We start from the raw sequence: 16,310 nt of genomic DNA on the forward strand, positions 1-16,310 counted from the left end.
TTAATACCGTAATGTGAAGAAGGAACTACACAATAACTTGAATAAGGTGATAAGCAATGTTTTGAGCTGCTCACAAGGTAACATTTCACACATCCCTATGCACGAAAGCACCGGGACACTTAATATGTCCTCATACATAAAAGCAGTATTTTTAAATTACACTATTTATACTATTACATTTCACTTATGGTTTATGTATTTGCTATTAACTTCACAGAACTTAAAACCTAACCTCCATATATACTTGTAAATTCCTGGATATTCAAACACAGATCTCATCATCCTGCAAAGGTTTAATATTTGGATAAACATACACAAGCCTTTTACTGAAATTAAAACATCACAACTTGTTTATAGATATACTATAAACACACACTCACCTGTAACTAGGATGACTCAACAGAAACATTCACTCTCCCTCAATATAGTAGATCTTGTTTATAGATATACTATAAACACACACTCACCTGTAACTAGGATGACTCAACAGAAACATTCGCTCTCCCTCAATATAGTAGATCTTGTTTATAGATCTACTATAAACACACACTCACCTGTAACTAGGATGACTCAACAGAAACATTCGCTCTCCCTCAATACAGTAGATCTTGTTTATAGATCCACTATAAACACACACTTACCTGTAACTAGGATGACTCAACAGAAACATTTGCTCTCCCTCAACATAGTAGAGCTTGTTTATATATCTACTATAAACACACACTCACCTGTAACTAGGATGACTCAACAGAAACATTCGCTCTCCCTCAAGTGCTGCTTTAATATCTTTTCTTCCTTCAATATCTTTCTGACTTCTGTTCACAACACCAACATAACCTGCAAAGAAACTTCAAATCTTGTTCACTGTCAACTTAAAATCTTACATTTGTTTACAATACAAAACGTTTGCCTCCTATTCAACGAGTTACATTTAGAGAATAGATCTTAACAGTTGCTTTAGATGCACTTAAACTACAGTGGCTTTTTGACAACGTTTCAAACCATGTAAACCTACTATTCAACTGACAAGTATGGAATATTTACCTCTCTGGCGGATATGTCCTGTTTTCCAGGATGTTACTAGCATCAGTTCCTTCATCCATCAAGTCTAATTTTGTGATCACCCTATAGTTAGCATTCCTTTGAAGTAAGAAAACATTCTACACAGTTATTACAAAATAAACAGAGAGTAAATCATAATGATAAAATTAGTATAAACCATATATATTAAAGTTTCTAAAATCCATAAAAAATATCATACATGTGAGACACAAACAACACAAGCTAAAGTTACTTAAAACACAGGAAGTTATTGAATTCAAAAAGAAAATTATAAGATACGAACACAATGGCTTAGTGCGAACACTAGATACAAGGTAAGGTACGAACACAATGGCTTAATGCGAACACCAGATACAAGGTAAGGTACGAACACAATGGCTTAGTGCGAACACCAGATACAAGGTAAGGTACGAACACAATGGCTTAGTGCGAACACCAGATACAAGGTAAGGTACAAACACAAGGGCTTAGTGCAAACACCAGATACAATGTAAGGTACGAACACAACGGCTTAGTGCGAACACCAGATACAAGGTAAGGTACTAACACAATGGCTTAGTGCGAACACCAGATACAAGGTAAGGCAGAACACAAGCTGACTTAGTCTGGAACACCAGATACAAGGTAAGGCGCGAACACAGCGACTTAGTCTTGAACACCAGATACAAAGGTAAGGCCACGAACACTGTGACTTAGTCTTGAACACCAGATACAAGGTAAGAGCAACACGAACACTGCGGCTTAGTGCGAACACCAGATACAAGGTAAGGCCACGAACACAGCGGCTTAGTCAGAACACCAGATACAAGGTAAGGACACGAACACAAGCGGCTTAGTCACGAACACCAGATACAAGGTAAGGCACGAACACAACAGCTTAGTGCGAACACCAGATACAAGGTAAGGTCACGAACACAACGGCTTAGTGCGAACACCAGATACAAGGTAAGGTGCAGAACACAACGGCTTAGTGCGAACACCAGATACAAGGTAAGGTCACGAACACAACGGCTTAGTGCGAACACCAGATACAAGGTAAGGCACGAACACAACGGCTTAGTGCGAACACCAGATACAAGGTAAGGTACAAACACAACGGCTTAGTCTGAACACCAGATACAAGGTAAGGCACGAACACAAGCGACAGTCTTGAACACCAGATACAAGGTAAGGCAGAACACAAGCGGCTTAGTGCGAACACCAGATACAAGGTAAGGTGCAGAACACAACGGCAGCAGTGCGAACACCAGATACAAGGTAAGGCACGAACACAACGGCTTAGTGCGAACACCAGATACAAGGTAAGGTACGAACACAATGGCTTAGTGCGAACACCAGATACAAGGTAAGGTCACGAACACAATGGCTTAGTCTTGAACACCAGATACAAGGTAAGTGCAGAACACAATGGCTTAATGAGAACACCAGATACAAGGTAAGATGCAGAACACAATGGCTTAGTGTGAACACCAGATACAAGGTAAGGTACGAACACAATGGCTTAATGCGAACACCAGATACAAGGTAAGATGCGAACACAATGGCTTAATCACGAACACCAGATACAAGGTAAGGTACGAACACAATGGCTTAATGCGAACACCAGATACAAGGTAAGGTACGAACACAATGGCTTAATGCGAACACCAGATACAAGGTAAGGTACGAACACAATGGCTTAATGCAAACACCAGATACAAGGTAAGGTACGAACACAATGGCTTAATGTGAACACCAGATACAAGGTTAAACGTTTCCTGTGGTTTGTTAGCATGCCTGCTTCATCGACATGAGATGTTACTTCTTAAACGTTTATGATTTAGTACAATATTCCACATCAAACACAAGTAACTGGTCTAATTAAAAGAAATATTAGTTTTGAATAAGTTAATAATACAAAGTGTGTCTTATAAGAAACTCTCACTTTCATTATGGGTTTTTATAATTTGTAGTTTTTTGATCGTTGAAACCTAAGGGTTTTTATTGTCCTTACAACTGGGATAAAATCCTTGGATTGAAAACAATATCTTGATACTATTCCACTTTAATTAATGTACATTTTTAAATAATACTCAGTGAAGGTATAATGTACTCTAACCTTACATTTACATATATGATGTATGTATTCACAGTTTCAACGTGTTTATGATAATTAACACATTAAAAATGCTTTTTTTTCTAAAGAAAAATAAGGAAGCCAACTTTGATTGTTCACCAGAAGACTTCATTTGATGAAGTACAACAAGTGTTAAACTGATTGTATACGTTTAATACACTTCAAATATCTTCTTTAGGCCAAACAAACAGCAGCAAATAACTAAACTCCCTCGTCTCTCTCCAATCATTGTGCAACACCACAATTCAAATGAAACATAGAACTGTATAGCAAGTTATCCAAAATAAACAGGCCTGTAATTGTGTCAGAGGTTATCACAACATCTTTTTGTACAACACATCACCAAGCTTAGCTTTTATCATTTTGTTCCAATCCTTACAAGTTTCTGATAAACTGGATGCCATATCAGATTACAAAGTTTAAAACTGATAAAACACCTTAAACATTGTTTAATCAGTAGCTTATAGCTTCTAGAAACTGAGATATACAGGAAATCACGACAACTAACGTTGAGAAACAGCTTCAGACTAAATCCAAATATTGTATTCAAAGTTAGAAAGTTTAAATTAATTTTACTTTGTTCAAACTATATGATTTTCCCTCTATAGGGCCACAAGTGTTATAAATTATACTAAAAAATTCACAAACATTAATTTTTTTTTTTTATCAGAAACATGCTGAAAGCTACAAAAGGAGAGAAGTCTCCTACCAACTCTTCACTAACAGTGGGATTGTTGATCATATTACAACATTCCAATGGCTAAAACAGTAGTCATCTTCAGTGAAAGGATTCAAACCTATGATTCACAGATAGCAAGTCAAACACCCTAAGGCTTATAAAATCAAAAACTTAGTGATAATTCACCAAGTGGTATGTACAATATATTCAACGACAACCTGGAAGATAAAAACATCATATAAAAATAAACTTAATTAATTAATGTAATGGAAGAACTTGTTTCTGTCGTACCTTGTGGATCTACTTCTTTGGCGAGCTTCAGAGCATCAGATGTAGCAACATCTTGGTTGGCAGCAGTGACAGCAAGGATGAGACAGTTTTCCTTGCGAATGAAGGTGAGAATCATTTCTCGAATTTGGTTTTCAATGTCTGCAGGTTGGTCGCCCACTGGTACTCTTGTCATCCCCGGCAAGTCAACGAGAGTTAAGTTCAAAACTAGAAGAGAAGGATGGGATAAAAGTGGATAAAGTGGATCACTCACTGCTGAAAGTATTTCTCATAAATACTCTTGTTGCTTCCAGAATTAGGATTCAGTAAGTCTTCAAAATTGAAACAAAGGTCATGATGGCTGGATAGTAACTCATCAGAATTAGTAGCCAAGTGTAATTTATAATTAGTTATTTTAAATTACTAGCTATTATTTATAACCAGTTTATACCTACACATTTGACTGCTAATCTGCTGTAGTCTTCAAAAAACTAATGAGAATGACACTTGTGTTTTTGGAGATTATACAGGTTAGTTAATATGACATTGAATGAGATAACTTATACTATAATACACTTAATACACACCAGAATAAAGCACTGGCTGATATTTGTGTAGATGAAGAAATGACAGTGAAAGAAACAAAGTTTACAGAGTTAACATCACTTAGAATGATACTGAAAACCTGACTGTGTTTCAGAGTTAACATCACTTGGAATGATACTGAAAACCTGACTGTGTTTCAGAGTTAACATCACTTGGAATGATACTGAAAACCTGACTGTGTTTCAGAGTTAACATCACTTGGAATAATACAAAAAACCTGACTGTGTTTCAGAGTTAACATCACTTGGAATAATACAAAAAACCTGACTGTGTTTCAGAGTTAACATCACTTGGAATAATACAAAAAACCTGACTGTGTTTCAGAGTTAACATCACTTGGAATAATACAAAAAACCTGACTGTGTTTCAGAGTTAACATCACTTGGAATAATAAAAAACCTGACTGTGTTTCAGAGTTAACATCACTTGGAATAATACAAAAAACCTGACTGTGTTTCAGAGTTAACATCACTTGGAATAATACAAAAAACCTGACTGTGTTTCAGAGTTAACATCACTTGGAATAATACAAAAAACCTGACTGTGTTTCAGAGTTAACATCACTTGGAATAATACAAAAAACCTGACTGTGTTTCAGAGTTAACATCACTTGGAATAATACAGAAAACCTGACTGTGTTTCAGAGTTAACATCACTTGGAATAATACAGAAAACCTGACTGTGTTTCAGAGTTAACATCACTTGGAATAATACAGAAAACCTGACTGTGTTTCAGAGTTAACATCACTTGGAATAATACAAAAAACCTGACTGTGTTTCAGAGTTAACATCACTTGGAATAATACAAAAAACCTGACTGTGTTTCAGAGTTAACATCACTTGGAATAATACAAAAAACCTGACTGTGTTTCAGAGTTAACATCACTTGGAATAATACAGAAAACCTGACTGTGTTTCAGAGTTAACATCACTTAGAATAATACAGAAAACCTGACTGTGTTTCAGAGTTAACATCACTTAGAATGATACTGAAAACCTGACTGTGTTCTGGAGTTAACATCACTTAGAATAATACAAAAAACCTGACTGTGTTCCAGAGTTAACATCACTTAGACCTTGTTTTTATATAAAATTTACACAACCAAAATGAATGTTAGACATGCATTTATTTGTAAAATAAAGTTTTTTTCCAATTTAAATTTGCATTCATGTTGTCAACAAAACATGTGACTCAAAAATTATTAATATCTCTTTCACATATTTGTTGCTCATAATTCTCTGTTTCTCACTTTCTACACAACCTACTGCACGTGTCAAGGAAACACAAGCTCTGCTCTACTCTTATTATTCACACTTTATTGAAAGTTCCAGGAGTTGTCAGGAAGTAGGTAAAAAGGTCTTTCAAAGGTAAGCAAGTGCCAATTCGAAATTAATTCTAATTGTAAAGGCATAAATTTCAAACCAAGTGTTCTTAACTCTAATACCCACATTTAAAACAAGGTGGGGCCTGTTGGGAATGATATGATTTTTCTGTAAAGTTAGAAGTTATGGAACAGGAAGTAAATAATAAAAAATAAGAAATATTCAGCTGAGAACCCAGAAAATTAAAACAAAATCAAAGAACCAGATTTGAAGGAAAATATTAATATACTAGCCATACAGAAATACTGGGCCTAAAAACACACAGAAGCAAAGTTATTTTTAGCAGGGGCCCTCTTCTCACTTCAATATAAACAATGAAAGCAGACAGGTTAAACATTGGTGAACATACTCCAGGCCCTATAGCAACTCTTCATCCATAAAGAAAGGCCAGTGATCCACAGAACCAGTCCAATTAGTGAGCACTTAAGGAGAATTAAATAGCAATAAAAAATAAACAAACAACTTACATAGCAATAAAGAACTGAGAAGATCAAAACGGATCAAAAACAAACCAACAACTTGCATAGCAATGAAGAACCGAGAACATCAAAACAGGGATGCAACACATGATCTACATCCTGGTTGGAGCTGACATATCTACTTCTTCGGATATTTCTACTATACAAACATACAGGGGGGGGATAAACAAAAATGGTTGTAACTGAACTCAAAACATTACCTGATTGAAAAAAAAAAAACAACTAAAATTTCAAGAAGAAAGGTTAATCAAGACATGGTAGTGTCCAAGATATTCACTATAGTCATTCACAAATCTTGACTGAGGAATATTTTAAGTTGTTATGAAATATCCCAAGTTCTTTGGTACAACCAAAAGATGAGTTAAATACTGGAGAATCATGATTTACTCTTTTATATAGAAGATTCAAAACTTTCTGACACTTGAAAGAAATTGGATTTGGTAGAAGAAAAAAAACAGATTAAACACAGAGATCTGAGATGTTAATAACAAAAAGATGATACTGGAATGCTGGTAATAAAGAGATGATACACGATTTATCCTACACAAATCAAATAACAAAATAATATCACAAGTAAGATAGACTGACTTTCTCAGTAACGAGATGTAAAACACAGACCAACAGTTACACAGGCTAACCATGTCTGGACCACACATCTACTGAAACTGTGGTTACTATCAAATTTCAAGATTTTGGTCACGAATAAATACAACTCCTTCAGGTATTTTATATTGAAATGCTGGTTAGTCTTAGATGAAAGATGTACCTGCTTGTAATATTAAAGAAAAGTAAATTGTGTTACATGATATATTACACTGAAAAAACTATAACACTTGTAAAGGGAATATTACCCGAGTACAATTTCACACATTGATTTCAAGACTGGTTATGCTCACCATAGGGTGAGAAAACTCTCAAGTTGATGGGAACAGAAGAAATTCCTTTATTAGCTCCCGTGACTCGATCAGTTTCATCTTCGATCTCTTTTCTGATTGATTCAAAGTCTGTAAACTTCCTTCCTTTGCAGTGCAAAAATTCTCCATATTCTATAAATATACATACGTGTACATGTTTATCACTAATTACTCTATATTCCATACAAATATGCATATATTCACCAAGGACCACAAAACACACACTAATTAGAATATCACATTATATAATGACCACATCCAAATACTTAACAGAAGCTCAGTGGTATGTAGCTATACCACTATCACAGTCTTAACACAGATCCACATTCCATCACTGGTTGTGAAAAGTGAATTTTGACTGTTCTGTTATTACTAATTGCTTTAATGTTCTAACAATTTTCTAATAATGTGGGAATAAATAAAAAAGCTTTGTCAATAATAACAGCTACAAAAATTATCTTTTTCACTCAAGCCTAGTAATACCACTAACAACATACTGAATTTTGTAGGCAATCACATTTCTGATCAATTTAAAAATGTTTTTCTAACAGGCTGAATACTGATATTATACTATGATAAAAACATGTACAAAATATCTAACAACAACTTTCTCCATTTATACCATAACCATGGCTACTCATGAAACTAAGATACATAACTTCTCAACCAGTTGGCCCGAGGTGTCCTGGAAATGGGAAAAATGCCTCAGCATTGGATACAGTAAAAGTTGTGTGGTTGAGAAATTCCATGACATCTTTCTTTGATTCAAAAGTTCTTAAAATACCAGTTCAATTCCTGTTGAATTTTAAAATCCCAAAGCAGTGGTAATGATCTTCTTCATCTGGGTCAGGACCACTAGACACCCTTCTACTTTTAAATCTGCTAAAACTCTAAAATTAGTAACACAACAAAATATTCAATACTGCAAAATGTTATTAATATCAACTTAGCATTGGAAAATCTAGAGAAAAGATTGAGAAACAACACTAACCAACATTTGCATTAACTAGTTGTAAAACGAGAGGTCTTCTGGTGACAATCCCAGATCCACGTGGTAAAAAATCTCTGAAAAAAAATTATAGTTAGTAAAACAACACTGATGTAATATTGTAAAAAAAGAGTTTCAGAAATAAATTTAATAAACAGAATATTAAGTTGGTAATAATATTAGATATCAAGATCTCTACAGCCCTCACTTGGATCTCATGTACATTAGGATGACAACATGTTGATTATAAAACAACACAGACCTCTCTTGGGCCTCACGTACATTAGGATGACAACATGTTGACTATAAAACAATACAGCCCTCACTTGGATCTCATGTACATTACGAATGACAAAATGTTGACTATAAAACAATACAGACCTCTCTTGGATCTCATGTACATTAGGATGACAACATGTTGACTAAAACAATACAGACCTCTCTTGGATCTCATGTACATTAAGATGACAACATGTTGACTATAAAACAATACAGACCTCTCTTGGACCTCACGTACATTAGGATGACAACATGTTGACTATAAAACAATACAGACCTCTCTTGGACCTCACGTACATTAGGATGACAACATGTTGACTATAAAACAATACAGACCTCTCTTGGACCTCACGTACATTAGGATGACAACATGTTGACTAAAACAATACAGACCTCTCTTGGACCTCACGTACATTAGGATGACAACATGTTGACTAAAACAATACAGACCTCTCTTGGATCTCATGTACATTAGGATGACAACATGTTGACTATAAAACAATACAGACCTCTCTTGGACCTCACGTACATTAGGATGACAACATGTTGACTAAAACAATACAGACCTCTCTTGGATCTCATGTACATTAGGATGACAACATGTTGACTATAAAACAATACAGACCTCTCTTGGACCTCACGTACATTAGGATGACAACATGTTGACTATAAAACAATACAGCCCTCTCTTGGAACTCATGTACATTAGGATGACAACATATTGACTATAAAACAATACAGACCTCTCTTGGACCTCACGTACATTAGGATGACAACATGTTGACTATAAAACAATACAGACCTCTCTTGGACCTCATGTACATTAGGATGACAACATGTTGACTATAAACCAATACAGACCTCTTTTGGATCTCAGGTACATTAGCATGACAACACGTTGACTATAAAACAATACAGACCTCTCTTGGATCTCATGTACATTAGGATGACAACATGTTAACTATAAAACAATACAGACCTCTCTTGGACCTCATTACATTAGGATGACAACATGTTGACTCTTTCATAATAAAACTGTTTCATCTTTTAGGACAGTTTATGAATAGATGTAACTTAGAGTAAAGATAGTTAAGTTATAACTAAACAAAATGTACTACGACAATAATTTTACTGTTACAGCTTTGTGCCATTAAACAATTTCCAAATATAAAAGTTTTAAGAGAAAAAAAGAAACACAAACTGCACAAGATATTAAATAAAACAATTTTATCAAAACACCACCTGGTGGAGAAAGAGAAGACTTCCAAACTTTGTCACCTGAGCTTCCATACCAATTATAAAGATACGTTTATTAAAAAATAACAAATACCTTTCTAGGATAATCCAGAGTTATGATCAAAATCAAATATTCATATAGTTTGTGGTACAAGAACATTTCATGAAATAGATATATCTACATCACATAACAGTTTGTGAAAAACTAATATTATATATGAATAATACATCAGTGTTTCATTAGATAACACTGCAACCTTAGTAATCTATATGATCCACAAGTTACAGATCTTCAAAACACAAACCTTTATTCCAGTCTGTATATATGCTTACAATGAGGCTATAGAAGTCACCTTTTCAGTCCCAGATTGACAGAATGACTAAGTCCTCTTTTAGACTTCGTAAATATTTTCAAGTATACCTATTTCATATTTTAACTGTTCCTTGAATAAAGTATTTAATTATTTTATTGACCATGAGAAAGTAAAGTGGATTCAACTAGCATCATCATGTATGTTTACAGCATTAAATATTATTATATCAAACAGATTACAGTTAAAGGAAACAGCTTGTTTGGATATTGGCAAAGCTACACCAGATCTACCAACAATAGCTATCCCTACTTTTAAACAGCAAACTTAAGAGAAAACAGCCAGCCAGTAAAACAGTATCCACACTTTGGCTATTTTAACAAAGTAGTGGGATTTGACTCTTATAATGCACATAGTACCAAAGCGAGGAGTGCAATCTGTGCACAACCACATGAAGTGTCGATTCAGAGACCAGCACACTAACCACTAAAGCAGTCCAGTCAAAATCACTGTGAAAATTCAAATGTTTCACAAAGAAATAATCCATATATGAATGCAATATTTTCACATAGAAATGTACATTTCAACTAAAAATCTCCAGACATGCAAGAAATATAGTCACTGCACACATAAGCTAACATTAGGGCTGTGCCTTACCATTTCATCACTAGAGAAACTATTTAATGTTTGGCTGATAGAAAGTAGTCACAATATGAGTACATTCAATTATAAAAGGTTAGGTTTTACTTCATCATTATTAAACTACTAAACATAAAATGTCTATACATATTAATGTAAATTATAATTAACTTTGGACACAAACATAACTTGATCACTTCATCCACTTTCATAAACTCTTATTAAAGTTCAGAATTTAATAACTGGTTTTATGCTTACATGAAAAATGCAGAATACAGTAATTTTTTTACTCGCAATAAATAAAAAACTATATGAAATTTTAATCTCAACTCTTAAGTCAGGATTTTCGTACTCTTAACTTTAATATTTCAAGTACACAGAAGGCTTCAATACCCTCTCATTCTCAATGTGAACGATCGATATAAATTTGATGTACAAACTGTTCCAACAAGTAGAATAGATATTGAGCGCAAAATTTATTATTAATATTAAATTAAAAATAATAATTTGTAATTGTGTCAAAAATGAACATATGCACAATATATACAGCTATAAAATATGATATAAATAAACTATTTCTGGTTAACACAGAAGGCTTACCCACCTGCCAACAAAATTTTCAAGAACGCTACTTTTCCCGGCACTCTGGCCTCCTACTACAGCAATTTGCGGCAAATCTAAGGAAAGACTAACTCCTAGTTGGGTAAATGCATCTTGAAGTTTATTAACTAGAGGAATAAGATGTTCTAGTCCTTCATTTCCGGACATTTCTATAGGAAACTGGGTTAATTCACTTTTAAAAAAATATCCTACATTAAAATTCAATTTGCTAACAACTGTCAGTGTCAAAGGTTTCGACTCTTTCGTTTCACATAAGTTAATATCTTGCCTTAATATAACGCATGCGCAATATACAACGACAGATTACAACTTATAATAATTCGAATAATGTGGCGTCCTCTATCGCACTTGGTTTGTTTTATGAATAGAGAAATATAGCGATTGAATTATTTGGATTATATTAATTCTAGACTGTAATGAGTTGTCATGATTTGTAATATTATAAAGTAAATGAAAATAAATATTAAATAGAGATTTACAAAATTATATTCTGTATTCTAATGTGATATATGGCTTCTTTTTCGAGAAAAAACAACTCAGCCTGTAACTAAACGAGCGCCACCACATTTTTTTTGTTTAATAGTGACATGGGTTCTTTACTAAAATGTTTTGACGGTCTGTTGTGTATACGACTTCTTCAGTTAGTCGGAATGTAACTATGCAATATTTTCGCCCTTTATCCAATTGAAAAGCAAGCTTGAATTTACTACTAACATAAACTTTCTATATTTAATGATAAAATAATTAAAACTTTAAAATTATTTGTTGAGGTTGTCACAAATTTAACTGTCCATATTCTGCAATTAATAAATGTATCTGTGCACAATATAAAATGATGGATAAATTAATGAAAATGTAAAAAGAATATGGAGAATATGTGGACTAACATAACATACTGAGAGGCTTGGGCTGTTTCTTATGGTTTGGGCTCTTTAGCTCCAGTGAAAGTAACTCTTAATGCTACAGCATACAATAACATTCTAGAGAATTGTGTGCTTCCAACTTCGTGGTAACAGTTTGGGGAAGGCCCTTTTTGTTTCAGCATGACAATGTCCCGTGCACAATGCGAAGTTCATAGAGACATAGCTTGCCGAGGTTGGTGTGGAGAAATTTGATTGAGCTGCATAGAGCCCTGACCTCAACCCGATCGAACACCTTTGGAATGAATTGGAACGCCGACTGCGAGCCAGGCCTTCTCACCCGACTTCAATGCCCGACCTCACTAATGCTCTTGTGACTGAATAAGAGCTAATCCCCACAGCCATGTTCCAAAATCCAGTGAAAAGTCTAACCTGTGGAGTGGAGGCTGTTATAGTAGGAAAGAGGTTGACCAATTCCTTATTAATACATATGGTTTTGAAATGGCATGTTCAACAAGCACATAGGGGTGTGATGGTCGGATGTCCACATATTTTTGGTCATCTAGTGTATCTCTTTTCGTTGCTTACAAAACTGGACATTAAAATATAATTTGCGCTGGCTATATTGTACTATTCTTTTATCAAATGAACCTGTGGTTGTATTTAAAGATCAAAATAAGAATAAAAGACAAATACAAGGCCTAGTACCTTGATAAACAAAACCAGAAACATATTTATATCTAATAAAACTGGAAATATAAAAATGTTTAATGTCTTCATAAAGTATGGCAAACGACAACTTGACTAGAATTATATGATAACTTCCAGATAAGGGTAAATTACCATTTAGTTTTTACCAGCAAATACAATATACATTTCACTGTTTGTTCAACAAAAATTAAAAGTCACAAACTTGCATAAACATAATCCTTTTTTTCTGTTTATGTTTACCTGTTGGGTGGTGGAGAAGAATCAGCCATTATCTGCACATATATAACCATTATATTCAGTGATTTTTTTCACACATACTGTTACAGGAGAATCGTCTCCATCAACAGTCAAAATTGTTTAGGTTTAATTAGATTCATCTAAAGTACAGTGTTTTGTTTAGGTTTAATTAGATTCATCTGAAGTACGGTGTTTTGTTTAGGTTTAATTACATTTATCTAAAGTACAGTGTTTTATTTAGGTTTAATTATATTCATCTAAAGTACAGTGTTTTGTTTAGGTTTAGTTATATTCATTTAAAGTACAGTATTTATTTTAGGTTTAATTACATTTTTCTAAAGTACAGTGTTTTGTTTAGGTTTAATTATATTCATCTAAAGTATAGTGTTTTGTTTAGGCTTAATTATTTTAATTTAAAGTAAGGTGTTTTGTTTAGGTTTAGTTATATTAATCTAAAGTACAGCACTTATTTTAGGTTTAATTACATTTATCTAAAGTACAGTGTTTTGTTTAGGTTTAGTTATATTCATCTAAAGTACAGTATTTATTTTAGGTTTAATTACATTTTTCTAAAGTACAGTGTTTTGTTTAGGTTTAAATATATTCATCTGAAGTACAGCGCTTTTCTGAGAAGCAGAACGTTGGCAACATGTCGAACTGTTGTTTCAAGTTTGTTTTAGCAGGAATTGAAAGTCTGGATAATTAACGATAAATATGGTAAATCGATTATTCATTGGTTACTTGATGTTACGTAGGAAGAACGTCATAACGTTCTGTTACTTCCCAATGATAAATGGTGAACTGAGTTGGTGTTGTATATATGCAAAAACGGCTCGTTTGGGTTGAGAAAATATTTTACATAGAAGAGCGAACAACGATGACCGAAGAAGGTCCAAACGTTGTTCGCTTTTCTATGTAAAATATTTTTCAACCCAAACGAGACGTTTTTGCATATATATTCTCAACAAGTGGGTTTTCTCGACATCACTGAGTTGGTGTTAAAAGCCATCGTACAAGTACTATAAATGAGATGAAATGTATGGACTGGTAGTTATTTTCAGAAAGATACACTTTTACGGCCCATATTATAAGAAATACATTACAGTCATAATAATATTATACACTGAAGTGTAAATATTTTCAAAAGATCTAATAACAAAAAAATTACACAATCAAACGTATGACGTAACGTTTTTACACTTGTTGAAGTTGTCAGCTATTTATTTTTATATTTCTTGAAACAGACGTCAAAACTCACCGTAGTGTGGCGCGGGACACATTTTGTGTTATTGACAGACGTGATAGTTTAGCGGTTTTCTACTTTCTGTATATCGATTATGGCAGTCCAAACTATGATTTTATTCTTACTTTATATGCAAATTTATTCGACAAAAATAGTTTACAATGACAATTTTTGCACACACGCTAAAAATTACTTAAACTACTGGTCCAACATTTCAACTCCAGCTTCACCTAAAAATGACTCAGAGTAGCAAAACAATATTGTGAAAGAGACGTGCAAATACATAAATGTTGGTTAGGCCAAGCAAACTAGATTATCAGTTTTTAGCTCAAATTTTCAACATAATCATAGAGGTGGAAGGTTATTTTGTATTTGTTGCTAACGTTTCAGCACAAATATAATAAATTTTATGAAATTCCTTTAATTAAAAAATGTTTACGTCACGTAATATTACATTAAACAATTAGTATAAATAATGATGCTTGATACGGTTGTGCCGAGGGCAAATAGGTGATGACAAGAAACTGTAATTCTAACTTCCATGGTGTTACTATAAAATAAGTTATTAATACTGTTCTAGAAAGAAAAAAACAGTCATAATATACTTTAAAGAACTTGGTTGGTTCTTTAAAGTATAGGTCTGTTCTGAATGATAGGGTTGCGATCCTAAAGCTAATATGGTTGCTATCGAGTTTCACTTTCTTATGTCTTGTGGTTTGTTGGTGCGTATTGATAAAAACCCATGATAAATATTAACTAGTTAGCTAGGACGTGTTTTCTGTTCATGGTGATGGGTAGAACAAAATATGTAATCTAGCAAATCAATGAATGAAAATTTGTTCTAAAATTATTGTCAGTGCTATAAGTGTAGCTACAAGTTTAGTTCAAGTTTTGTTTAATCCTTTTTGGCCACACCTTGACTTCACACCTAAGGTATTTCTGATTAAAAAATGTGTAAACACTTTTGTTCCGTCAAAAATCACAAAAAAAACCGACAAAAATCTGTGCAACAATATTCATGAAAAGCAGAGAGATTTTGAGTTTTTGATTTGCAGACGCAATTTCAATTTTGATTCAAAATAAAATACGATTATCTTTGACTCACAATATTCAATAAGATTTAGTGGAATTAAGTTCTAACATTAACTGACTTGGCTTGTTTTGGAAATTCACGCAAAACTACACGAGGGCTATTAGCGCTAGCCGTCCCTAATTTAGCAGTGTAAGACTAGAGGGAAGGCAGCTAGCCAGAATCACCTTGGGCTATTCTTCAACCAACAAATAGTGAGATTGACCGTAACGTTGTAACGTTCCACGGCTGAAAGAGCAGAAATGTTTGGTGTGATGGGGATTAGAACCCGCGACCCTCACATTACGAGGGGAGTGCCATAACCAGCTGGCCGAGCCAACATAAACTGAAAGTAAGTTATATTTCATTCTGTGAGTTTCATTAAATAACTAGGATACTTTACTAACGTTTCGCTGTTTAACCAACCAACCGTCCTCCCTGTCAGATGCTTCATAAGTGTGATGTGATTTTTTCGTACACGATATTTGCTGTGAAAGTCAGATCTCATGACTCGTGAGGGAATAATTACTCTTCTTACAATTACATTTCAGCTAATAAAATTTTAAAAATGTAATGTACATGTGGTGGTTTCTATTCACGTAGCAGAACG

General features: G+C 33.8%; 1 protein-coding gene across 1 annotated transcript in view; it reads right to left on the reverse strand.

The window, feature by feature from the left end:
• Positions 1-11,861, reverse strand: part of LOC143228701 (dynamin-like) — a 51,024-nt gene extending 39,163 nt beyond the window's left edge. The window contains exons 1-7 of the mRNA XM_076459977.1: positions 11,564-11,861; positions 8,498-8,571; positions 7,489-7,638; positions 4,134-4,352; positions 4,005-4,011; positions 1,054-1,125; positions 729-848 (exon numbers count right to left, since the gene is read on the reverse strand). Coding sequence (XP_076316092.1) covers positions 729-848; positions 1,054-1,125; positions 4,005-4,011; positions 4,134-4,352; positions 7,489-7,638; positions 8,498-8,571; positions 11,564-11,727 — 806 coding nt within the window. The 5' untranslated portion in view covers positions 11,728-11,861. The remainder of the gene's footprint in view (positions 1-728; positions 849-1,053; positions 1,126-4,004; positions 4,012-4,133; positions 4,353-7,488; positions 7,639-8,497; positions 8,572-11,563) is intronic.
• Positions 11,862-16,310: the final 4,449 nt, after the last annotated feature.

The sequence above is a fragment of the Tachypleus tridentatus genome, chromosome 10 (assembly GCF_004210375.1).
Source record: "Tachypleus tridentatus isolate NWPU-2018 chromosome 10, ASM421037v1, whole genome shotgun sequence".
Lineage (NCBI taxonomy): Eukaryota > Metazoa > Arthropoda > Merostomata > Xiphosura > Limulidae > Tachypleus > Tachypleus tridentatus.